The sequence below is a fragment of the Euleptes europaea genome, chromosome 20, assembly GCF_029931775.1.
Source record: "Euleptes europaea isolate rEulEur1 chromosome 20, rEulEur1.hap1, whole genome shotgun sequence".
In the NCBI taxonomy this organism is placed as follows: Eukaryota; Metazoa; Chordata; class Lepidosauria; order Squamata; family Sphaerodactylidae; genus Euleptes; species Euleptes europaea.
Window position 1 is genome coordinate 11,339,506 of NC_079331.1, and position 25,121 is coordinate 11,364,626.

The 25,121-nt window shown below is 46.6% G+C and overlaps 2 protein-coding genes across 2 annotated transcripts in view; both read left to right on the forward strand.

Moving 5' to 3' along the window:
• Positions 1–738: 738 nt before the first annotated feature.
• The window catches only part of GATM (glycine amidinotransferase), a 78,339-nt gene continuing 53,956 nt past the window's right edge, over positions 739–25,121 (forward strand). The window contains exon 1 of the mRNA XM_056865677.1: positions 739–746. The gene's annotated coding sequence lies outside the window, so the exon portion shown is untranslated. The remainder of the gene's footprint in view (positions 747–25,121) is intronic.
• On the forward strand, positions 9,234–23,538 carry HDC (histidine decarboxylase). The gene is made up of 12 exons (XM_056865674.1): positions 9,234–9,274; positions 10,187–10,359; positions 14,091–14,204; positions 16,591–16,713; positions 17,486–17,620; positions 18,596–18,739; positions 19,283–19,349; positions 20,170–20,332; positions 20,443–20,533; positions 21,017–21,115; positions 22,528–22,629; positions 22,804–23,538. Exons 1-12 carry the CDS (start codon positions 9,247–9,249, stop codon positions 23,536–23,538), a joined length of 1,974 nt encoding a protein of 657 aa, XP_056721652.1. The 5' UTR covers positions 9,234–9,246.

Sequence of the window (25,121 nt, forward strand, 5' to 3'; positions counted from 1 at the left end):
CTTTAAGTAGTTGTCTCAACCTCTGAAAAACCATGTTTTTTGTGTTGTGAGTTGTTTTTGTTTCGTTTTTTAGGAAAAACTGTAATTTTTTTATATTTAATTTCTGATATATTCAATTAGATTGACATGTATATGAAGCTGATATTTTTTAAACGTTTCAGTTTGTACATACGCTGCATGTTTTTATAATTTCTATACACACCTTACGTAAGTATTTTTCAGGGAAGAGTGGGGAAAATTATGACAAAAAATGTTTCGCCTATAGGTCATGGGGGAGGGGAAGCCAGTGGACAGGTATTTTTGGTTTTTAAATTGGGAGTTGCATTTCTTGGAAGAATGTACGTTGGCAAGAAGAAAAAAGTAAACCAAAATCAGTATTTCTGTAATATAGTAATCATTTGAAAGTTTGGCAGCTGGGAGCATGACATCCTGGCCATTTACGCATGGCTGTTTCCTCGCAGTCACCCCGCCGACTACTTCGGGGCTTTGCGTTGAACATTCTTGCATTTTCCGACTGTCAGATGTCGCCTGGCTCTCCCCGCACATTTTCGTGCGTTTTCCCTGCGATTTCCTGTATGCTGGCCAAACATCCAGAAGACGCGGGCAAAACATGTGGAAACATGTGGGGAGAGTGAGCATTTTCTGATGCTCAGAAAATGCAAGCATAACCGAAGCAAAACCCCAAAGTAGTCAGCGGGGTGACCGCGAGGAAACTGCCATCCATAAATGGCCCCAGTTTCCAGCTTGTCTTCGTTGAACCTGGGGCATGTTCGTAGAGATCAAAATGCGGAGATGTTGTCAGTAAGCTAGTTTTGCCATCCCTCCCCTGCCACGCCACCTTCGTGGCTGAGAAGCTGTGCTGGACATGCCACAAATTGGCGAACCATTTGCTTTACAGCATAATAAGGCAGAAGTGGTGAACCCCTCCAAAAGATACAGGCCGTTGGGGGGGGGGTTCCCCAAAGGAAATCTCTTACACAGCTATTTGTGCATAGCTCTGGATTAATCTGGTCAGTCACAAATGAATTTACCTGCGTGCAACGCAAGGCTAAATGATACATGTTGCGTGGCAGAGGTCTGGTGGGGCAAGGGGAAGGTTAACTAGGGCCCCCCTCTAGAAGGCCCTTTTTATATTTTGCAGGACTGTAGCCCCCTGCCGGAATGGGCTGTCGATTGGCTTGTGTTCAGTTAAACGGACTGCATGGCTAAGCTTCCATGCTCTCACGCTCCTGCCGTTTCACTACACCGGTAGTTTCGGCTCATGTTCGTTTCAATGGGGCTCGCAGAAGAGGGCCTCCTTCCGTGCCCTTTGTCTCTCTGCACACCAGTGAGAGAAATACTATTTTCATTGATTTCTTCATACAACATACCAAAATTGAGATTGCCTTCATCATGAGTTCTAGAGGCAGATTTTTTGCATTTAAAATAACAACCTTCAAAAAGAAAAAGTTCTGGTTTGACACCGTTGTCACCTGCAGTTTGTTTCTACGATAATGTTTTGTGTTTGTGTAGTAATCAAAGGCATTATATTTAGCATTTCCAGTGTAAAGTTGATTTTTTTTTAAAGCATTGTAATAGTTAATGGGATGACAATCCTAAATGCTCTTACATGTTTCGAGTTCCTGACTGATTATTGGAAGTAAGTGTGTGTGTTTTTAGGATGTGGACCCCCAACTCTAGTACACCCCTGCGAAGTAGGTAGGTAAGTAAGCATTTTGTACCCAAATTGGGATTAATGGGAACTCACGTGAAGTGGCATTCCAAGGGCCCCACAACTCAGGCATTGTCTACATATACAGCAGAATGAGATGGTAGATGACTGTACCACTTGAGGCTGCTGGCGGGAGATGTCGTTTTGAATGCTCTCCCCCCCCCTCTCCCGTCAAAAAAACCCAACCACCTGCATCAAGAAAACTAGTGCATTAGAGGAAAAACGTTCTACCCTTCTCCCTGACTAATTCAACCACCTCAGGGCTCTGCCACCTCATTTGGCTGTAGTGGCAGGACGGGGAAATTAAAATTCAGACATATTTGTGGCTTCTAGACTTTCACTCTTAGACCATACTGCCTTAAAGATTGAGTGCTGCATTGCATCACACTTTGAACTACTGTGCAGCTCCTTTGTTTCAAAATATACCTTGTTTTTGATTTGTGCTTTGCTGTGTCTACGTTTCAGTACTTTTATGAAAATGTATAACTTTATAAATCACCTAGATTACCTATACGAAATAATTGCCCTTAAAACTGTACTCTGGCCTACTTTTTCTATATTAAATATCTTTTCCACACATGCGGTGTCGAGTCCCTTCCCTTTCAGATCACTACAACTATGCAAATATGGTTATAATTATTGAGGTTACTGTTCTTTTACTTCTGTTGTGTTCTCCAGCCCCCACCTGGAGGTTGGCAGCCCTAGGTCCACAGTTTCTCAGAGAAGGCCCTTTAGGCTGGGAGACACTTTCAGACTTGGCTCAGCAGCGTGGGAGGATGCAGGCTGCTCTATTTCGGCACACGACCATCACACAGTAGAACAAGACACAGAGAAGAGGGTGATTGGCGTCCCCTTTCAAATTAAACTAAGCACGTCAGCATTTTGTCCCCAGCAGCTCCTGTTCTGCTCAACCCTTGAAGCGTCTTCTCCCTGCTTCTCTTCACCAAAAACTTAACCCTGGTAGTACAACCACGTCTGTCTTCTGGCAGACAGCTTGGCAAGGGCCAGGCCCTGGCTCTCCTTCTAGGCTGCTCTTTGTGCAGGCTCCCAGATAGGGTTGCCAACCTCCAGCTGGTGGATGGAGATCTGCTATTGCAACTGAGCTCCAGGCGACAGAGATCAGTTCACCTGGAGAAAATGGCAATTGGACTCTATGTAGGGTTACCAACCTCCAGGTACTAGCTGGAGATCTGCTATTACAACTGAGCTCCAGGCGACAGAGATCAGTTCACCTGGAGAAAATGGCAATTGGACTCTATGTAGGGTTGCCAACCTCCAGGTACTAGCTGGAGATCTCCCACTATTACAACTGATCTCCAGCCGATAGAGATTAGTTCACCTGCAGAAAATGGCCACTTTGGCAATTGGGAATGAGGGGCCGTGGCTCAGTGGTAGAGCATCTGCTTGGCATGCAGAAGGTCCAAGGTTCAATCCCCAGCATCTCCAGTTAACGGGACTGGGCAAGTAGGTGATGTGAAAGACCTCTGCCTGAGTCTGAGACCCTGGAGAGCCGCTGCCGGTCAGAGTAGACAATACTGACTTTGATGGGCCAAGGGTCTGGCTCAGTATAAGGCAGCTTCATGTGGACTCTATGGCATTGAGGTCCCTCCCTAAACCCCGCCCTCCTCAGGCTCCGCCCCCCAAAACCTGCTGGTGGCGAAGAGGGACCTGGCAACCCTAACGCTATGGCACTGAAGCCCCTCCCCTCTCCAAACCCTGCCCTCCTCAGGCTCCACCCCCCAAATATCCAGGTATTTCCAACCTGAAGCTGGCAACCCTACTCCCAGCCCTTCCTCCTCCCCACTCTGGCAGCAGCTACAGCACAGGCCTCTGCTCTGCCAAACTACAATTCCCAGGGTTCGTTCCTATTGGCCAGCATCCTTTTTGGAGACAAAAGCCCTCGAAGGAGACCCTTCCTACCCTCTGGCTGGGTTTCTGGCTCTTCAGGGGGCTCTCAGTGGAAGAGGGGCCAGACTAGGCAGGCCAAGGAGGACAAAACGTGAACTGAAAGAGGATACATAGATATTGATCGTTGATAGTTTGTATTCTGGACCTGTTTGCACGCTGTCACAAATGCACAAGTTTCTTAAAACAGGCCCCCCGAGTACTGCAGTTTTGCAACCGCCCTATTGTGAAGAGCCTTCATTTATTGAGAGCCAGTGTGGTTCGAGCGTCGGATTAGTAGGGTTGCCAGGTCCCTCTTCCCCGCCGCTGGGAGGTTTTTGGGGGTGGAGCCTGAGGAGGGCGGGGTTTGGGGAGGGGAGGGACTTCAACGCCATAGAGTCCAATGGCCAAAGCGGCCATTTTCTCCAGGTGAAACTGATCTCTGTCGGCTGGAGATCAGTTGTAATAGCGGGAGGTCTCCAGCTAGTACCTGGAGGTTGGCAACCCTACCCCAAATACAGAAGGGAGATAATTTCATTCTTTAAATAATGTACTGTACCCCCCCCCCCATTCTTTTCAAGATGGTTCTCTCATTTCCCCAACCTTCTGGGGAGGGGCCGTGGCTCAGTGGCAGAGCATCTGCTTGGCATGCAGAAGGTCCCAAGTTCAATCCCTGGCATCATGTGTTCATGAGAGAGAATCACATGCTCATTCATTCTTGTCTCTGTCGTTTGTTTCTTCATTTTCTTTTCCTGCCTCTTCCTCCATTTATTCCTATCTTCTCTTCCCTTGTAAATATTCTCTTTTGGTTGCCAAAAAGCTCTACCACTGAGCCACGGCCCCTAAGTCTGGAAGGCACCCCCCATGTGCAGCCCAAACTGGTAGATTCTAGGAAAATTTTGCTGATTACATCATCCGGTCTCATGTTTCTAAATAGGAGGCGCCCATTATGATATGCTGTCGTCTTCAGACAGAGAAAGGAACGTTAGATTTTTCTGTGAGTAGTATGTTTTAGGAAATAAATGGGGTTCTTACTTCCTTTCCATGCTGGATTCATTGTGCAGTACAACCACAAACTGTGCAAAAAGAATTCAGTGGGTTTTTCCTTGCTGGGATTAAGAGGTGTAAATTTAGTGCAGAAACACTGAACTGTTAGAATCACAGAATCATAGAGTTGGAAGGTACCACCAGGGTCATCTAGTCCAACCCCCCGCACAATGCAGGAAATTCACAACTACCTCCCCCCCACACACACCCAGTGACCCATAGTCCATGCCCAGAAGATGGCCAAGGTGCCCTCCCTCTCATGATCTGCCTAAGGTCATAGAATCAGCATTGCTGACAGATGGCCATCTAGCCTCTTCTGAAAAACCTCCAGGGAAGGAGAGCTCACCATCTCCCAAGGAAGCCTGTTCCACTGAGGAACCGCTCTAACTGTTAGAAAATTCTTCCTAATGTCTAGACGGAAACTCTTTTGATTTAATTTCGACCCGTTGGTTCTGTTCCGACCTTCGGGGGCAACAGAAAACAACTCGGTCCCCTCCTCTATATGACAGCCCTTCAAGTACTTGAAGATGGTTATCATATCCCCTCTCAGTCTTCTCCTTTTCAGGCTAAACATCCCCATCTCCTTCAACCTTTCCTCATAGGACTTGGTCTCCAGACCCCTCACCATCTTTGTGTTGCAAGCAATGCAGATATCACTGGTACTCGCTTAAGTAATGACACACCAATGGATCTCACACACAAAAAACTCATAGCTGCCAGAATTTTGGATCACAATTTAAGAGCAAAGAAATTGCAATACTGGCTCCATAATCGTGATGGTAATTCTAGTATGGGCTTCCGGTTGGGTCATCCTTCATCTAAAGTGGGCAGTATTTGCTTTTTGCTTCTTAGGTTTGTATGGTGGTCACGATTTCTTGTCCGTCCCTGTAATGGCGTTGTTCAATCACTAACCTTTTTGGAAAGAATGTAAATCACACCCAGTACGTAAGATACGGGAGGGCTGTTGACGCTAACATCTATTATCCTTGCTTACGGATGTGACAGCGAGCACGACCATGTGGAGTTTTTCCCAGGGCTCTGACTGCTTGGCTCTTCTTAACAATTAGCCCCAAATAACATTTCTATTCATGCAGCTTCCATTAAGCAAATATGTCTTCCTCCTTCGCTTGTGACCCATTCAGCCTTAGTGCAAGGTAAATGGTAGCAACTCCCTGTTTGCATCAGGTAATATTTGCTAAGTCTGTATTTTGGGCTCTTTTTTCACATGTGTTCCTCTGATGGTTGTTTGTTCTCTTTTCCAATGAATGCCCCTATCGGCTCACAGTGTCTCATTTCAGAACTAGAGACACGAGGGGAAATGTCACATCCAATGTTTTGTTGCCTATGCCTTCGGTCCGAAAACATTTGGGACTAAGAGATTGCTTCCTGTAGAGGAATCACTGCTTTGTAAGTTTGGAGTAGACCTACAATCTTTTGAACGTTTTTAATGACCTGTTCAACATTTTTACACATTTCCCTCATCAGCCTTTTGTCTACTTATTTTATGAAGCACTTCAAGCTCAATAGACTTAGGTGTAGAGTTGTCAACTCTAGGTTGACCGTCCAGGAAGTCATTCAAGGTCTTGGCCTGTACCTTGTATTAACCCAGCAAGAGTTAAGAGGAGCGTTATCTCTTCACAGATTAAGTGTCCCCCAAAAGAATGCAAAATGTAGTATGAAAAAAAGGCAATTGTCTAAATCTGTACTTTGGGGAGGGGAGTCTTTGGCGTGTTTCTTTGAAATGTCCTTCACCCTTGAATCATCTTTTTTCCAGGAACCAAAACCAGTTTAAAAACTTAATGGGAAATATATAAATGGTACAGCTGGAGGCTATGTGTGATTTTTCCTCTCTTCTCATCCTTCTGTTCTCATCACCCTTATCGGAATTTCCTCTTTCCTCATATCAAAGAATCACGATGATATGGCACCAACTCCTATCTCAACTTCGCAATCGTATCTGTTGTCTCTTGTCGAGTAGCTAAAGAAAACAGAACTGTCAAGTATCCAAAGAACTTGTCAAGTATCTAATTCAAACTAGAAGAAGAAGAAGGAGCTAGGTTTCTCTACCACTTAAGGAAAAATCAAACAGGCTTCCAATCACCTTCCCTTCCCCTCCCTCCAACAGACACCCTGTGAGGTAGGTGGGGCTGAGAGAGTGTGACTAGCCCACAGCTGGCGTCCTGTGGAGGAGTGGGGAATCAAACCCGGTTCTCCAGATCAGAGTCCACCACTCCAAACCACCACTCTTAACCACTACACCATGCTGGCTGTGGTACTGCAGATGTCCCTTGGTTTCAGGACTATTTTAACACTCCCTGACCCCAACCGCTGCCAGTATATACATAAGAGTCTGGGTTAATGTGCCACAATGCCCGGAGGCTTTCATTAGCTCCTTCCTGTCTTGAGAATTTCCTCTGGTGCTTCACTACGATCCAAGCACCGATAGGTAATGCTATGGCATTTCACAGATGAAACAGTGACTAAACGGGAGGTGGGGGTGCGTAGCTCAGTGGTAGAGCATCCGCTTGGCGTGCAGAAGGTCCCAGGTTCAATCCCCGGCATCTCCAGTTAAAGGAACTATGCAAGTAGGTGATGTGAAAGACCTCTGCCTGAGACCCTGGAGAGCCGCTGCCGGCCTGAGTAGACAGTACTGACTTTGATGGATCAAGGGTCTGATTCAGTATAAGGCAACTTCATGTGTTGTGAGGGGCTGTGGCTCAGTGTTAGAGCATCTGCTTGGCATGCAGAATGTCCCAGGTTCAATCCCAGGCATCTCCAGTTAAAGGGACTAGGCAAGTAGGTGATGTGAAAGACCTCCGCCTCAGACCCTGGAGAGCCGCTGCCGGTCTGAGTAGACAATACTGACTTTGATGGACCGAGGGTCCGATTCAGTAGAAGGCAGCTTCATGTGTTCATGTGTGTTTGTAACACCCCTGTTCCCAAACCTGAGCTTTCTCTCACCCACTATCTCTGAAGGCTCCATTCTGCATTTATATATTCTTTTAGGATATTTTTATGCCGCTTCTTCGGAGTCCTGCTCGAGATGGCTTGTAACTGAAGCAATGCAACAATATAAAACAACAAGCCATTGGTACATAAACAGCACAAAGACGATCCATAAAACAGACCTCAGAGCAGAAGCAGCCCGTTAAAGAAGTGGTAAGATAAAACCCCTTAATGGCATGGACTTACTCTGCAATGGCCTATCCTCCATTGTTTTAAAAGGCAAAAGTTGTGTGTTTGGGAAGATATGTTAAAAAAAAATTGTCCTACCCAATGTAATCAATATTCTTTCTCAGCAAAATGGCTGGAGAAGCCTGTAAAAGGCAGGGGTAGTGTGGGGGAAATGGGGTTTAGCTCTGCCGTTTTGAGTACGGAGCTTAGTTCTCCCCCCACCCCCCAGATTGGCTGTGGGGCACGCATCCACATGGATTCTTGCCCGCAACCACCTCATCCTTTCCTCTTTGAGCGGGAACAAAGGCTTGAAGGGGAATTCCCCGGGAACCACACACCACATATCATTTTTGAAATGAGATGAGCACGATTTATTGTGAAAGCAAAAAAAGGGGGGGATTTCCATAGTTGGGGAGGGAAGGTGGCACAAACGCTCTGTGCAAAAAGGGTCCTGTTGAGTAATCTCTTTAAAGCCTTGAGAGGTTAGGGTTTGGGGAGGGGAGGGTGTATAATGCCAAAGGAATCTACCTTTGGCCATTTTGTCCAAGGGTTCTGATCCCTATAGTCTGGAGATCAGCTGCAATCCTGGGAGATCTCCAGGCCCCAACCTGAAGGCTGGATCAGAAGCCTTGGATGGGCAATATCAAGCTTTTAAACAAATAACTCAGTTTTCCATTGGTGCCTAAAAGAAAAAAAAGGGTGGTGTTGAGCAAATATGTTTAGGACAATTTACAAGGTCTTTGGGAGATGATTTTCCATTCCTGCTTGGAGAAATGGAGCCCCGACGCTTTTATATTCCTTTTAGCTCCATTGGTAGGGTTGCCAACCTCCAGGTACTAGAAGATAGACACACTGTGCATATATCACTTGAGATTAGCCAAGTCTGGAGAATAACAAATCCCGCTTGTCCGAACAGTTATATATAGCAAACGAAAATCCTGATCTTGTGTGTGTCTCTTCGTTGAACGGAGCAGTTCAAAAGCCATGGAGATTGAAGCTTGAGGGCAGCTTAAGTTCGTATTGAACACTTTAAAACAAATTCTCCCCCCACCCCACACACACACACTTTACTGTCGTTGTTGCTATCCTCCTTGTTTTGGCTTGGTTTGACAGACTGTGGCCATTCATCATTTGTTTCCCCTTGTGACGAAAGGGTTAATGGAGGCTCCGGTGTGCTGCATGATGCTCAGCATCAAAGGCATGCACCTCCACGCAGAAAATGCAAAGCAGGGAGGCAGTCGGTTGCCCGTTTCCTAAAAATGTGATGACGCCAGAATTTCCAAAAGATGTAGAGGCGGGGCGTTAATTGGCAGATAAAGAGGGGCATAAAAGGCAGAGGGAATCGATGGGTGCCAGCTGATAGAAGACAGAGCTGCCTGCAGTCCATTCTCCACCAACTTGGGAAGAAGTGGTTTTTAAAGGCGGGCATCATGGATCCAGAGGAATACAGACAGAGAGGTGAGGAAACAGGCGACTGAAGGGAGGTTTGGTAGGAATGCCCACCCTGCTTGGGTGGTACTCTAAGTTCAGTGGAACTATGCATGGTGTTTTAAAAGGGTCAGGAAGACTGATGGAACTGCAGTTTGCCTTGGTAGATAAACAGAGCCCTCCTTGTCCGGAGAGAATCTCTCTGTGAATACCAAGTCTATAAAATTATGCATGGTATGGAGAGAGTGGACAGGGTGAAGTTTTTCTCCCTCTCCCATAATACTAAAATGCGGGGTCATCTGCTGAAGCTGGAGGGGGAGAGATTCAAAACAGATAAAAGGAAGTATTTCTTCACACAACGCATAGTGAAACTGTGGAACTCCCTGCCCCAGGATGTGGTGATGGCTGCCAACTTGGAAGGCTTGAAGAGGGGAGTGGACATGTTCATGGAGGGGAGTGGTATTCATGGCTACTAGTAAAAATGGATACTAGTCATGATGCATACCTATTCTCTCCAGGATCAAAGGAGCATGCCTGTAATATTAGGTACTTTGGAACACAGGCAGGATGGTGCTGCTGCTGTCATCTTGTTTGTGGGCTTCCTAGAGCCATCTGGTTGACCACTGTGTGAACAGACTGCTGGACTTGATGGACTCCCCTTAGGGGAGTGGCTATGTCTTAGTAGCAGAGCATTTGCTTGGCATGCAGAAGCTCCCAGGTTCAATCCCTGGCATCTCCAGTTAAAGGGACTAGGCAAGTAGGTGATGTGAAAGACCTCCACCTGAGACCCCGGAGAGCCACTGCCAGAGTAGACAGTACTGACTTTGGTGGACCAAGGGTCCGATTCAGTATAAGGCAGCTTCATGTGTTCATATGAGATGACTGTGCATGTCGGATGCTGCAGGAGATGACTGTGCACGCACCTTCTCCTTCTGCTTCCAGGGAAAGAAATGGTGGACTACATTTGCCAGTACTTGACCACGCTGAGAGAGAGGCGGGTGTCCCCTGACGTGAAACCTGGATACATGAGGGACCAGTTGCCCCACAGAGCCCCTTCGGAGTCGGAAAGCTGGGACGACATCTTCCAGGACATTGAGAAGATCATTATGCCTGGGGTAAGGGCATGCCGTCGCCTGGCGTGGTGGGCATGTTTCGGAGCCTGGGATGTGGGCCGCTGTGAATTCTCAGCTCAAAATAAGGATAAGGGTTAAGCAACCTGAGGTGAGATCCACAGTTGGATCAGCGTATTAGTTTCCAAACAGGGCATTTCCAGACATGGGAGTCAGAGGTCAGAAGCGGAAAAATAGCCCTGCTGCAAATTTTGACTCTGGACGCACTACACACTGGTGTAGTGGTTAAGAGCGGTGGTTTGGAGCGGTGGAGTCTGATCTGGAGAACCGGGTTCGATTCCTCACTCCTCCACATGAGCGGCGGAGGCTAATCTGATGAACTGGATTTGTTTCCCCGCTCCTCCACACGAAGCCAGCTGGGTGACCTTGGGCAAGTTACACTCTCTCAGCCTCACCTACCTCACAGGGTGTCTGTTGTGGGGAGGGGAAAGGAAGGTGATTGTAAGCCAGTTTGAGTCGTCCTTAAGTGGTAGAGAAAGTTGGCATATAAAAACCATCTCTTCTTCTTCTTCTTCTTCTTCTTCTTCTTCTTCTTCTTCTTCTTCTTCTTCTTCTTCTTCTTCTTCCTGCTCTGGGTGTGTTGTCTAAGAAAAGCCTTTAAAATGTTTGTTTTTGTGAAAGAAATCAACTGGACCAGATGCTATTCCTCATCTGCTCTTTATATGGGAGTAGAGCCCCATGGCGCAGAGTGGTAAGCTGCAGTACTGCAGTCAAAAGCTCACGACCCGAGTTCGATCCCGACAGAAGTCGGTTTCAGGTAGCCGGCTCAAGGTCGACTCAGCCTTCCATCCTTCTGAGGTCGGTAAAATGAGTACCCAGCTTGCTGGGGGTAAAGGGAAGATGACTGGGGAAGGCACTGGCAAACCACCCCGTAAAACAAAGTCTGCCCCGTAAATGTCGTGATGTGACGTCACCCCATGGGTCAGGAACGACCCAGTGCTTGCACAGGGGACCTTTACCTTTAGAAGAAGGGGCTGCAGTTAGGAGGAAAGAGTTAATGTTCCTCCCCCACCCCACGATGCTCCTATTATCTTAAAGTTGGGGTAATGCCACCATAGTGGTGAGGGGGGAATGGCTCCAGTGAAGTAACCAGCGGCATTGCTCGAAGTGCTACAGACGCCTGCAAAACGAATTTGGCCTAGAGAAAACGGTAGCACAAATGAAAACGGTAGCACATGTGCGGGAGAGAGTGGATTAACAAACTTGCAGATTTCGCCCTTATGGCAAGATTAACTCAGTTGGTTAATATGAAACCAATGGAAGAATTTGTGTTGAAATGGCAGGGTTTTTTTTATGACTCCGCCTTCCATCCTTCCGAGGTCGGTGAAATGAGTACCCAGCTTGCTGGGGGTAAAGGGAAGATGACTAGGGAAGGCACTGGCAAACCACCCCGCAAACAAAGTCTGCCTTGGAAACGTCGGGATGTGACGTCACCCTATGGGTCAGGAATGACCTGGTGCTTGCACAGGGGACCTTTACCTTTTTACTATTCAAACGGTAAAGAAGCAATTTAATACAACAGGCAGCAATCCAATAGAGAATCTGTAGTGATTTATGAAGTGCAGATGTGATAAAGATATTTCGTGAAGTTCTTGAGACATTCTAGGTCAAAGCTTTAGGATGTAATATTAGACAGTACTTTTACTTTTTAAATCTTTTCTTTAAATATAAATTCAGTCAAGGCTCGGAAGATGAAATATGTTACATCTTTCCTTCCCCTCTTTCCTTCTTTTTTTCTTTCTGTACCCTAATTATATAAAATAAAATTTAAAAAAAGAAAGAAAACAACACATGTGCTGTGGGCAATAAGCTCTCTATAGTATAACCCGTGTCTCCCTTTTCAGGCTGACCTGACCCTGACCTGGGTAGCCCGAGGCTAGCCTAATCTCTCAGATCTCAGAAGCTAAGCAGGGTTGGCCCTGGTTAGCATTTGGATGGGAGACCACCAAGGAATACCAGGGTTGCTGTGCAGAGGAAGGCACTGGCAAACCATCTCCAAACATCTCTTGCCTTGAAAACCCTACTGAGTCACCACAAATCAGCTGTGAATGGACGGCACTTTACATGCACACCTTTTAGGCATTCAAAGGGACAGAAACTTGTAGGGAAATAGACCGGGAAAGCGTCTATTGCCTATTTTCCTGCGCTGTGTTTAATCCAGCATCCTGTAACAATTTTAGATCCAAGACTGCAGTTCTAAGACAAATCAAAGAAACTGAAAATAATCATGTGGGGAGAGGCTGTGGTTCAGTAGCAGAGAACATGCTTTGTCTGCAGAGCTGCAAATCCCCCGGTTTAGGTCTTAATAAGCCACAAATTTATTAGGCTGGTCTCAAGCTGCCATCCTCCATATGGGGGTAATGCTAGCCTACCTTATAGGACTGTTGTCAGGCTTACTGAAATAATGTACGTGGAACGTTTTAAACAGTAGAACTGTGCTGTGCAATTGCTTACTGTGAGAGCAGATGCAAAAATGAAGAAGAAGAAGAAGAAGACGAAGACGACGAAGAAGAAGAGTTGGTTTTTATATGCCGACTTTCTCCACCATTTAAGGGAGAATCAAACCAGCTTACAATCACCTTCCCTTCGCCAAAACAGACACCCTGTGAGGTAGGTGCGGCTGAGAGAGTTGTGACTGGCCCAAGGTCACCCAGCTGGCTTCGTGTGTAGGAGAGGGGACACAAATCCAGTTCACCAGATTAGCCTCCGCTGCTCACGTGGAGGAGCGGGGGAATCAAACCCGGTTCTCCAGATCAGACTCCACCACTCCAACCCACCGCTCTTAACCACTGCACCACGCAGGCTCTCAGGTATTACCTGAGAAGATGGACATGGATAGACAGAAGAGTAATTCTGTGATGCACAGTCTTGATTTTGTTTAAAATAGCCATGACAAATAAATGTCTCTTTTTGTGCGGCACCCTTTACTCCATTAAGATCGGAGATTAAACCTCTAGGAACCGTTGGACATAACGAAATGATATTTGACGCTGATGGAAAATGATTGCTGTTTCCGCTTCAACAAATATATCTCATCCATGTGTTTCACTGAGATAAATTATTTTGCCTAAGTTTGCAATTTATCTTCTGTCCGCACTTGAGTACATTTCCTTTACTGCTGTCAGTTACCAGATCTGAGATGCACGCATCAGCAGGCTATTGCCCTCTTTTCCTGTACAGCTAGCAAAGGAGAATCAGGTCTCCAGCACTTTATATGAGTTGTACAAAAGATACCCTTTTGGCTGGGGTGGGTTTTCTTGCCTCTCCAGGACAGATTTCCCTCTTCTGCATAAAAATGTCCTAAGCCCTGCTCTCCTTTGCATCCGGATCACCTTCCTTTGAGAGCCAGTGTGGCGTAGTGGTTAAGAGAGGCTAATCTGGAGAATCGGGTTTGATTCCCCACCTCTCCACATGAGCGGCGGACTCTAATCTGGTGAACCGGGTTGGTTTCCCCACTCCTCCCCATGAAGCCAGCTGGGTGGCTTAGGGCTAGTCACAGTTCTCTTAGAGCTCTCTCAGCCCCACCTACCTCACAAGGTGTCTGTTGTGGGGAGGAGAAGAGAAAGTGCTTATTAGCCAGTTTGGTTCTCCTTAAAAGGTAGAGAAAGTTGGCATATAAACACCAACTCTTCTTCTTTCTTGGCTGGATTTTTGCTTTCTAACAGTCCGCTCAAGCTGTTCTTACCATTTTATATTTTTTGGCTTTTCCAACCTAGGTCGTCCATTGGCAGAGTCCACACATGCATGCCTACTTTCCAGCTCTCACTTCGTGGCCTTCTTTGTTGGGAGATATGCTGGCAGACGCAATTAATTGCCTGGGATTCACTTGGGTAAATAATCTGTCTTGGTTTAAGAATATCGATGCCTTGTTCTAAAATGAGTAAGATCAGCTGACTAAAGATCTTTGTAGTTGACTAGCCTCTTAAAACCATTCATCTCTTGTATTTCTATAAGTTTTGCAAATGTTTTAGAACTTCAATATAAGGTGTCTTTGTGAAAGTACGCATAAGTTTTATGACTTATTTTTAATGTGCATTTAACAAACGATCCTTACATGATTTTGTAATTGTAATAGGGATAAAATGTTGTGATTAACATTCATAACTAATTCACTGTTGAAAACACACACAAACAACCATGACTAAATTAATTATTATGCTTTTTGCTGAAATGCAATGGAATAGATTTCCTACAAAAATAACAAACAGTTACCCATCCCTGGAATATATCTCTTAATTTCTTTCTCCTATAAAATTGTAGAAATGGAGTCTCCTCAGACTCTGCCCCATGCAGAGTTAATTTTGACTAAAGATTCAATCCTGTGCATACTTACCTGGGGGGGGGGGTAAATCCCATTTAACTCACCTGAATTTACATCTATGCAAACGTGCACAGTCTTTTGGAACTTTAAAGAACGGCAGATTTAGGAAAGCATAAGATTTCCTTGGCTGGAGGCAATTTAATCAGATGCATGGTATGAATTCTTGGTCGGCAGGTATATATTCACGTACACAGAGAGAAAGATCTTTGAAATGCGAGAGGTATTTTGCATACCGATGCAGAATTTAAGAGCATACTGGATTAGCGTAGCGACAGTTGGCACATTTGCAACTGGTCTTAACAATCTTCCTTGTTAAGTTATTTAATTCCTGTAGTGAATGAGACAAACGCTAGATGGCACGAATGTACAGTGTTTCGCACAAAACAGCCGCTGCCAGCTGCAAAAGCGCATCATGCTTAGCTCAGCTTGACTTTTTTGTTTCTATAAATCCTGGGAAGGAGGGGGAATGCTCGGCGGTTGCCTCTCAAGCACAGCCCATCTTTCTCTTTCCCTTGACTGGGCCAGAGAGGTACAGAACAGCCCTGGTGTGTGAGAGCTAGCAATTTGATGCCTTTGGCAAACACAAACACTTGTTGGGGACAAATGTCCGTCCATGCCATCCCGCCCAGAAGAAGCTTACAAGCCTTTTCGCCTAGTCACAGTTGCATTGGGAAAGGGCTTGGCTTAGGGTCGCCAGCTCTGAGTTGGGAAATATCTGGAGAAGTTGGGGGTGGAGAAGTTGGGGAGGGGCTGTGGCTCAGTGGCAGAGCATCTGCTTGGGATGCAGATAGTCCCAGGTTCAATCCCCAGCATCTCCAGTTAAAGGGACTAGGCGAGTAGGTGATGTGAAAGACCCCTGCCTGAGACCCTGGAGAGCCGCTGCCGGTCTGAGCAGACAATACTGACTTGGATGGACCAAGGGTCTGATTCAGTATAAGGCAGCTTCATGTGCTCATGTGAGAACTGAGGAGGGTGGGGTTTGAGGAGGGGAGGGACATTAATGCCATAGAGTCTAATGGCCAAACACAAGAAGATCCCTAGATCAGAAAGGTTCTGCCCATGTGGGACAGGGGACAGCGAAACCATTGAACATGTACTGATTTGTTGCCCGTTGTGTTGTGAAGTCCTCTCTAAGCTTATTTCCCCCTGGCTTGGCCAAACCCCCCAAGAGTCAGCTGAGTTACTGACAAAGAAGCTCCTGTTGGGAGAAATTCCACAGCTTAAGTTCTGCACTGCTGCTATTAAAAACACACCGAGCCTTGTCAGAGAAAGTCCATTAAACTGTCCACAACTCTAGAATTTTAAGGCGGTATTTTTAAGTGTGGGTTGGATTAATGATTTTATTATTACGGCAATAGCCAGATGAGCTGCAAAACGGTGGATTGCTTTTTACTGATCTTGCATTTTTATTCATGTAGCCAATTTGTGATACTGCTGTCCAGGGCTACTGATTTCGGATAATCCGACGTATTGATATCTGATTGGTCAAGCGACCATATTAATACAATTCTGAATTCTGAGTCCAATGGCCAAAGCGGCCATTTTTCTCCAGGTGAACTGATCTCTGTCGGCTGGAGATCAGTTGTAACAGCAGGAGATCTCCAGCCACCAACTGGAGGTTGGCACACAGAGGGACTTTTCTGCCATGGAAGCTTGCTGGGTGACCTTGTGCCAGGCTCACTCTCTCTACCTTACAGGGTTGTTGAGAGGGAAAAATGGAGGAGAGGAGAGCGATGCAAGCCTCTTCAGGATCCTCCAGTGGGGAGAAAGGCCGGATGTAAATGCAGTAAATAAATAATACATTTACTGAAAAGTGTGCCAATTCTTTAGGGGACAGAATCTGGGCTCCCCAAAGGGGTTGCCGAACTGATTTTGTGTCTCTTCCCTGTTTGCAGGCATCCAGTCCCGCCTGCACAGAACTGGAAATGAACGTGATGGATTGGTTGGCGCAGATGTTGGGCCTACCTGATATGTTCCTACACTATCATCCCGACAGCAGGGGTGGAGGCATATTGCAGGTAAACGTCTGACACCGGAGGGCTGTTGTGTGGATTATTTTGAAGCACAAGATCGACCCTACTTTGCTGCAACTAAGTACATCTGGGGCTGTTCAGTGTAGGGTTGCTAGGTCCTTCTTCTCCACCGGTGGGAGGTTTCTGGGGCTAGAGTTGCCAACCTCCAGGTACTAGCTGGAGATCTCCTGCTATTACAACTGATCTCCAGCCGACAGAGATCGGTTCACTTGGAGAAAATGGCCTCTTGGGCAATTGGACTCTATGGCATTGAAGTCCCTCCCCAAACCCCGCTCCCAAAATCTCCAGGTATTTCCCAAACTAGAGCTGGCAACCCTATCTGGGGTGGAGCCTGAGGAGGGCAGGGCTTGGGGAGGAGAGGGACTTCAATGCCATAGAGTCCAATTGCCCAAGTGGCCATTTTCTCCAGGGGAACTGATCTCTATTGACTGGAGATCAGTTGTAATAGCAGGAGATCTCCAGCTAGTACCTGGAGGTTGGCAACCCTAGTTCACTGCCTGGATGGGAGACCTCTTGGGAATCCTATCTTAAGCCCCTTTTTGTTGTCCGTGACCGAGGAAAGGCTGGATAGAAATTTAATAATACTTTTTTTTAAAGTATCACAGAAAATGGATTGTGTTCATCGTGGTTAGTGGAAGGTTAGTTCACAATTTGTAGGTCACAGCCTGCGTTGGCCACACCAGCAGATCTCTAGGGTGGGGGGAAAAGAAAGTTTTCTGATCTATTCTGCAGCTGATAATCGGTTCTTTCTTCGCAGAGCACTGTTAGCGAATCCACTTTGGTTGCTTTGCTGGCTGCAAGAAAGAATAAAATTCTGGAAATGAAAGCTCTGGAGCCAGATGCGGACGAATCGACTCTAAACTCCCGGCTCGTCGCTTATACCTCAGATCAGGTAGGTTCCTGTTGGTGCACGTAAACATATTTTCCACGATGTTATTGGACATGTATCTCAGTCCAAAAACCTTGCAGCCAGAGCCTAAGTGTAGGATGGGGCATACGAGAGCCATGTTACAAAAATTTAACAGCAAGATAACAAGGAGATACTTTGCTGGAAAGCACATGGGATCGAATAGGTTAGCCCTGGACCAAATTATGGGGTCTGGAATCATTAATGATGGAGGACAGACCTGGCCTCCCTCCCAGGTTTGATACAAAGATGACTGATGTAATGGATGTAGGGTTGCCAGCTCTGGGTTGGGAAATACCTGGAGATTTGGCGGGGTGGAGCCTGAGAAGGGCAGGGTTTAGAGAGGGGAGAAACTTCAATGCCACAGAGTCCAATGGCCAAAGTGGCCATTTTCTTCAGGGGAACTGATCTCTGTCGCCTGGAGATCAGTTGTAATAGCGGGAGATCTCCCGCCACCACCTGGAGGCTGGCAACCCTAAACGGATGTGAAGTGCATCGATCACTTAGGAAGCATGCTTTATACTTGTCAGTATTTGTATGTGCACCCTGGGTCGGTCACTAAAGGTTTTGCTGGAGGACCACCTTGAGAATGTGTGCCCCGTTTCTCCCAGTCACCTACCATTCCAAATTTGTTTTCATCTATCCCCATTTGGCAATTCAGAGAGGCAGGAAGCAATCTTCAGGGGGCCACATTTGGCTCAAAAGCCTCCAGCGGCTGACCGATAATCTAGATTTATGGGGCTCTTTCCAACATTTTGCATTTCCTACGCATGTACCTGTAAGGCTGTAAGGAGGACAGGTGACCTTGGTGTGTGTGTGTGTAGAGCTGCCATGCCTAGGAGCCCAGGGTTTGAAGCATCAGTTGGGTTGCCCGAATGATTTCAGTCATCTTTAACTGTGTTGGCCTGCAGCCTTGAGCAGCTATGCAGTGGCCGGAATCCGTTCTGGTTCTCTTCTCAGGCCCACTCTTCGGTGGAAAAAGCAGGGTTGATCTCCCTCGTGAAGGTGAGGTTTCTCCCAGTCGATGAGAACTTTTCCTTGAGAGGTGAAACCCTGAGAGAAGCCATTGAAAAGGACAGAAGCTGCGGCCTGGTGCCTATTTTTGTGAGTAGTGTTTTTCTTTCTCTCTCTTACTCACACACACATGCACACCCCTTGGCTACTCTGGTCATATCACTGACCATTAGGTTATCATTTTCTAAAGTTTCGGCTTCACTTTTTACCATTATGAAAAGAGCAGTAGACATAGGCACACGAGAATCATCTTTATATTTGTGCTTTTTTATAACATTTAATTCACTACTGCCCGCCTAGGGTACAACGTTATCATCAAATGCTCCGCAGGCCACAGGAGAGAAATTAGGTCTCCCCTCTAGACAAGGCACTTTTTATATATATAGGTGTATTTATGATATATGCATTCAAGGCATAGATCTCAGGCATGCATTCAAGGAGGCCCTTGTGTCTGATAGCCCTCAGCCAATTCCAAAAGTTAGGTTTGGTTCATTTTTGCTGTGTGCCAGTTCTCTTTAAAAATATGATCCATTTCCATTCTGTGACTGGACATTTTCGTTAATCAATAGACACGCAGCTCTTACAGTCGGAGGGTCTGCCGTCCTTCCTTGACAAGTCTCTGGTTTTGTTTAGGTTTGTGCGACTCTGGGTACGACAGGTGTTTGTGCTTTCGACAACCTCGAAGAGCTGGGTCCGATATGTAAGTAATTGCCCTGCCTTCTCGAAAGTGCCCCTTTATCTCATTTAGGTGATAAACCCAGAAACCCCATCTGATGGAGCTTGGTCTGAACAAGGCAAGATTCCTTGTTTAGCTGTGACTTGCTCAATGAGGCTAGAGGCAGATGGATAAAGACTTCTATTCAGGAATCTGTCTCTAAACTGGATAATCTGAGGGATCTTTTAGCAGGGGTGGGTTTTAATACTACATTGGCAGTCGCCAAATTTCTTTCCCAGTCAATTAAGATTAAAAAATACTAATTTCCTTATGGGTTATTTAGATAGTTCCTTTCTCCCCCCACCGTTTTATTTTGGTCTTAGTGTGACAAACTTATAACTTCATTGTTGTACATGTTGTTATGATAAGTTAAAAGTTTAAACTAAAAAAATACTTTGAGAAAGAATATATTTAAAAGTGAACAAATTGGTGGCTGTGTACTGAGATTATTTCCTTAGAGTTGCATAATTATATATCAATACACCTACTTTTATATAGTCATTACAATGCAGCTGAAGATTAGCACAGGAAGGAGGAAAGATTCAAGTCCAGTCCACTCCCTTTTGTACTGGTTTCCCATTTATAGGAGGGCCGTGCTGGTCACCTAAGTGGTACAGCCCTGACTCAGCTTAACTTTCTTGACGAATTTGAAGTTGAACCTCAGAAACGGGAGGAGAAGATGTTAGGGATGCTCTGTGATCCACAGACTCCGGATACTAGCACGGTTGTTCTACTGTGAGCCGGTCTGGAATTTGGACCCAAGCTGTCTGACTTTCACAAAACCCCGTTTTTATTGTTTTTGTAGGTGCTAAAGAGGGACTCTGGCTTCACGTTGATGCTGCGTACGCAGGAACGGCGTTCCTGTGCCCCGAATTCAGGCCATTCCTGAAAGGGGTTGAGCATTCTGATTCTTTTACTTTCAACCCTTCCAAATGGATGATGGTGCATTTTGACTGCACTGCCTTCTGGTGAGTGAGTTGATAAAGGAAGTCCCCATGTGAGCTTAGGTACACGAGCTTCCGATTCTGGGGAATCCCCTCCAACGGCCAGTGAATTTAGTTCATTTTCATTTCCGTAGGGTCAAAGATAAATGCAAGCTCCAGCAGACCTTCAGTGTTAACCCCATCTACCTCAGACATCCTAACTCGGGATCGGCTACTGATTTCATGGTGAGTGACCGGAAGACCTGCGTCTGACCTTTTCCTGGACGTGGCTTAAACTCAGTCTTAGTATCCCTGGCTCTTCATATATTACAGCAAAATTTGCTGCCTTACATAAGAACATAAGAAAGGCCATGCCGGATCGGACTAAGGTCCATCAAGTCCAGCAGTCTGTTCACACAGTGGCCAACCAGGTGCCTTTAGGAAGCCCACAAGCAAGACGACTGCAGCACCACCATCCTGCCTATGTTCCCTGGTACCTAATAGAATAGGCATGCTCCTCTGATCCTGGAAAGAGTAGGTATACATCATGACTAGTATCCATTTTTAATAGTAGTCATAGATACCCTTCTCCTCCACGAACATGTCCACTCCCCTCTTCAAGCCTTGTGAGGATAGCAGCCCGGTGACATTTTTTTTTTAAAGGAGGAAAGTTCTCTTGCTTCCTCACTTTTGCTTTCGCTTAAGTCGGCAACATGTCTCGATTCCCAGCACTGGCAAATCCCACTGAGCCGAAGGTTTCGCTCGCTGAAGCTCTGGTTTGTGATCCGCTCCTTTGGCGTGAAAAAGCTCCAAGCCCACGTCAGACACGTAAGTGGATTCCGGTTACAGGTGTAAACATTGCCCCTCTCCGTGGTGAACGGAGCCCATGAAACATCGCAGTGAGGGTGCAACTATGTAAATAATAAAAGGTGTAGATTGGTGCTTTCCGCCCGAAAATGCTCACCCCTGACAACAGTTTGTTCATGTTGCTGAATGAGAGGAGAGACCCGGCCCTGAACTCTGCAGCAATCCAGACACCAATCACCTTGACAAGTTTGTGAGGTGGCAACAGTTAAGGGGCACCTGGATTTCTGCAAACCTGCTAGGTATTATGTTAAATACACAACACTTTGAAGATTGGCAGGGGAAATTGCTTTGGACAATAAGATGGTGAAAGGCAAGACAGGGGAGGAGCTGTGGCTCAGTGGCAGAGCATCTGCTTGGCATGCAGAAGGTCCCAGATTCAATCCCCAGCGTCTCCAGTTAAAGGGACTAGGCGAGTAGGTGATGTGAAAGACCTCCGCCTGAGACCCTGGAGAGCCGCTGCCCGACTGAGTAGACAATACTGACTTGGATGGACCAAGGGTCTGATTCAGTATAAGAACATAAGAAAAGCCCTGCTGGATCAGACCAAGGCCCGTCAAGTCCAGCAGTCTGTTCACACAGCGGCCAACCAGGTGCCTCCAGGAAGCCCACAAACAAGACGACAGCAGCAGCACCATCCTGCCTGTTTTCCACAGCACCTAATAGGCATGATCCTCTGATTCTGGAGAGAATAGTTCACAGTGGGTAGCCGTGTTAGTCTGTCTTCAGTAGTAGAAAAGGGCAAGAGTCCAGTAGCACCTTAAAGACTAACAAAAATATTTTCTGGTAGGGTATGAGCTTTCGTGAGCTGTGGCTCACGAAAGCTCATACCCTACCAGAAAATATTTTTGTTAGTCTTTAAGGTGCTACTGGACTCTTGCCCTTTTCTACTACTGGAGAGAATAGGTATGCATCATGACCAGTAGCCATTTTGACTAGTAGCCATGAATACTCCTCTCCTCCATGAACATGTCCACTCCCCTCTTAAAGCCTTCCAAGTTGGCAGCCATCACCACATTTTGGTTCTTATGTGTATAAGGCAGCTTCATGTGTTCACGTGTACAAGAGGCAGGAACTGATCTCACACATGACTTATTTAATTTAGGGGAAGGGCCGTGGCTCAGTGGTAGAGCATCTGCTTGGCATGCAGAAGGTCCCAGGTTCAATCCCCGGAATCTCCTGTTAAAGGGACTAGGCAAGTGGGTGATGTGAAAGACCTCCACCTGAGACCCTGGAGAGCTGCTGCTGATCTGAGTAGACCAAGGGTCTGATTCAGTATAAGGCAGCTTCATGTGTGTTCATGTGTTCAAGACAGCCTATTATTTCAGGTATACTCTTGGAAATAATAAACCGCTTGTGCTTTTTGGAAACGACAGGGCGCTGAGATGGCCAAGTACTTTGAGTCACTGGTCAGGAGTGACCCCCTGTTTGAGATCCCTGCCAATAGACACCTGGGACTGGTTGTATTTCGTTTAAAGGTAAAGTCCATTTTGTTTTCCTTTCTCCTATAAGGTTCGTGGGGAGGGAAGGTGGCATGGTATAGCCCGATCCTGGGCCAATCAAGGGGGAACTGGTTCAGCAAAAATCCATGCCTTGTCAGAAAAGGTTGCCTCTATGTTCTGAGATGCACCGGCATGTGGATTCTTAAACAGGGCCCTAACTGGATGACGGAGAAGGTCTTGAAGGATCTGAACCGGTCAGGCAGCCTCTGCCTTATCCCAGCGATGATTCAAGACAAGTTCATAATTCGCTTCACCGTAACGTCTCAGTTCACAACCCGAAAAGACATCCTGCGAGACTGGACCCTCATCCAACGTGCCGCGGTACAAGTCTTTGGCCTGCGTCGTACCCCCAAACCCGTTATCTCGGAGGAAGCCCCCAGTGTGGTAATGAGCCCCAGTCCTAAACCAACTAGCGTCGCTTCCCATTTTTTCCCGGAGACGGGAGAACGCCAGCTGTCATCGCCGAGACGGGTAACCGCGCAGCCGCGAAGGGCGTCCCTCAGTTCTACAGGGTGGCTGTCCGCGGAGCGTGCCCGAGTGCCCGAGGGGCCTCCTTTGGAAGACGCTTTTGTAGAAGATGGCCCGAGTACCGCCAGCCTCTCGAACTTGCCTGGGCACAGCAAGAAAAAGGCACGCTCCCTTAGCGTGCCAACGGCGAGTCTATGGGAGCCGAGTTGCTCAAAGTCAGCAAGCGTCGAGGGCTCCGGGAAGGGTGGGCTCCACGCCACTGAGAAACTCCTTTCCCAGTTGCCCGAAGAGGTGCTGATGCTCGAGAAAAGTGCCTTCAAGAAATTCTTGAAATTTTACCGCGTCCCGAGTTTCCCCGAATGCACCGTCCAGTGCGGCATTCAGCTGCCATGCTGCCCTCTGCAAGCCATTGTCTAGTGCCTTAGCGCTTGCGGCCTTCCCCACGTCGGTGAGAACCAAAGTCTGCTTATTCTCATGCAATACGATTGATGGCCCCGTTTGATACCTAAAAGAATGGGGATATTAATTTCGGAAGACTCGTGCTTGTGCCACTTTTTAAAGAGCCTGTATATTTAAAAGTTTAAGATATAAATAAAAGTTGTTTTAGCATGGTTTGGAAGTCTCGGTTTTCATTTTGGGATCCTTCTGCCATTTCTTGTGCATTGTAGGAGTGTCTTCGTGTATTGGTAAACTATTTCGTTTTTTTAAAAAAATTACTTCGTTTATTGGTAAACTATTTCGTTTTTTAAAAAAATTACTTCGCTTATTGGTAAACTATTTCGTTTTTTAAAAAAATTACTTCGTTTATACCCCTTTTCTCCCCAATGAGGAAATGAAGTGGCTTACACCCTTCTCTATTTTGCCCTCACAACAACCCTGCAAGTTGGGTTAAGCTGAGAGTATGTCAGCCACCACAGGGATTTGAACCGGGGTCTCCCAGATCCTAGTCTGACACAGAAGGCCCAATCTAATGAGTTCCAGGCCCTCAGTTCAGAGATTACTGTACCTAGGGTTGCCAACCTCCAGGTACTACCTGAAGATCTCCCGCTGTTGCAACTGATCTCCAGTCGATAGAAATCAGTTCACCTGGAAAAAAATGGCCGCTTTGGCAATTGGACTCTATGGCACTGAAGTCCCTCCCTTTCCCAAACCCCCACCCTCCTCAGGCATAGTGTCAGGCAAACACCAACATCCTGCCATCTCTCTCCCCCAGCAGTAAAACCAGAGTGTCATGGATTCGAGTCCCCCCTCGGCCATGAAACTCCATGGATGACGTTGGGCCAGTCACACACTCTCTCCCTAACCTACCTCACAAGGTTGTTGTGAAGAGGAGACCGGAGGGGAGATTCGTGTATGCCACCCTGATCTTCTTGAAGGAACGATGAGACAAAAATGTGACGGATAAATGGTTCTACCCATTGAATTTCTGCCTGCTGTAGAGCTCTGAATTGCAAAGGAGCCATGCCCCCCGCCCTCAAAGTTGTCACTCTCAGTGGTTCGTAATCGTCTTAACAACATGACTGGATAAAGGGCACAATGAGAATGAGCAGCCATGTACTCCTGGACTTGCTTGCCTGTTAAACCGTTACCGAGACGCACCTGCGGTGTGATCGCTGCCAAGAACAAGAGTAGTTAAAAATCGCCATAACCCAGGACAGGGAAAAGAATCTGCAACACATTTTATTTGTTTCTTTATGCAGTTCCAAGAAAAGTATTCAGAGCTTGGACACAGACACGTCCCCCTTGCGAAACAGCCGCGTTAAATATGCCCACGACACAAAGCTTCCTTTCTTAATTTCCCTTCCTGCTTTTGGAACGAGATTCGAGGCCAAAGAATGGGTTTCGGAAAGGGAGTTTGCAGCTCAAAGCAGGCAGAGGAAAATGTGATTAATGTGATTAATGTGTCCCGGGGACGGCAAGCGGAAAAGAAGGGGACAGCAAGGCAAATACCGGCTACCGGCACTAGTCCTGAACAAGTCTGCTCTGCTCCAACTGTGCCT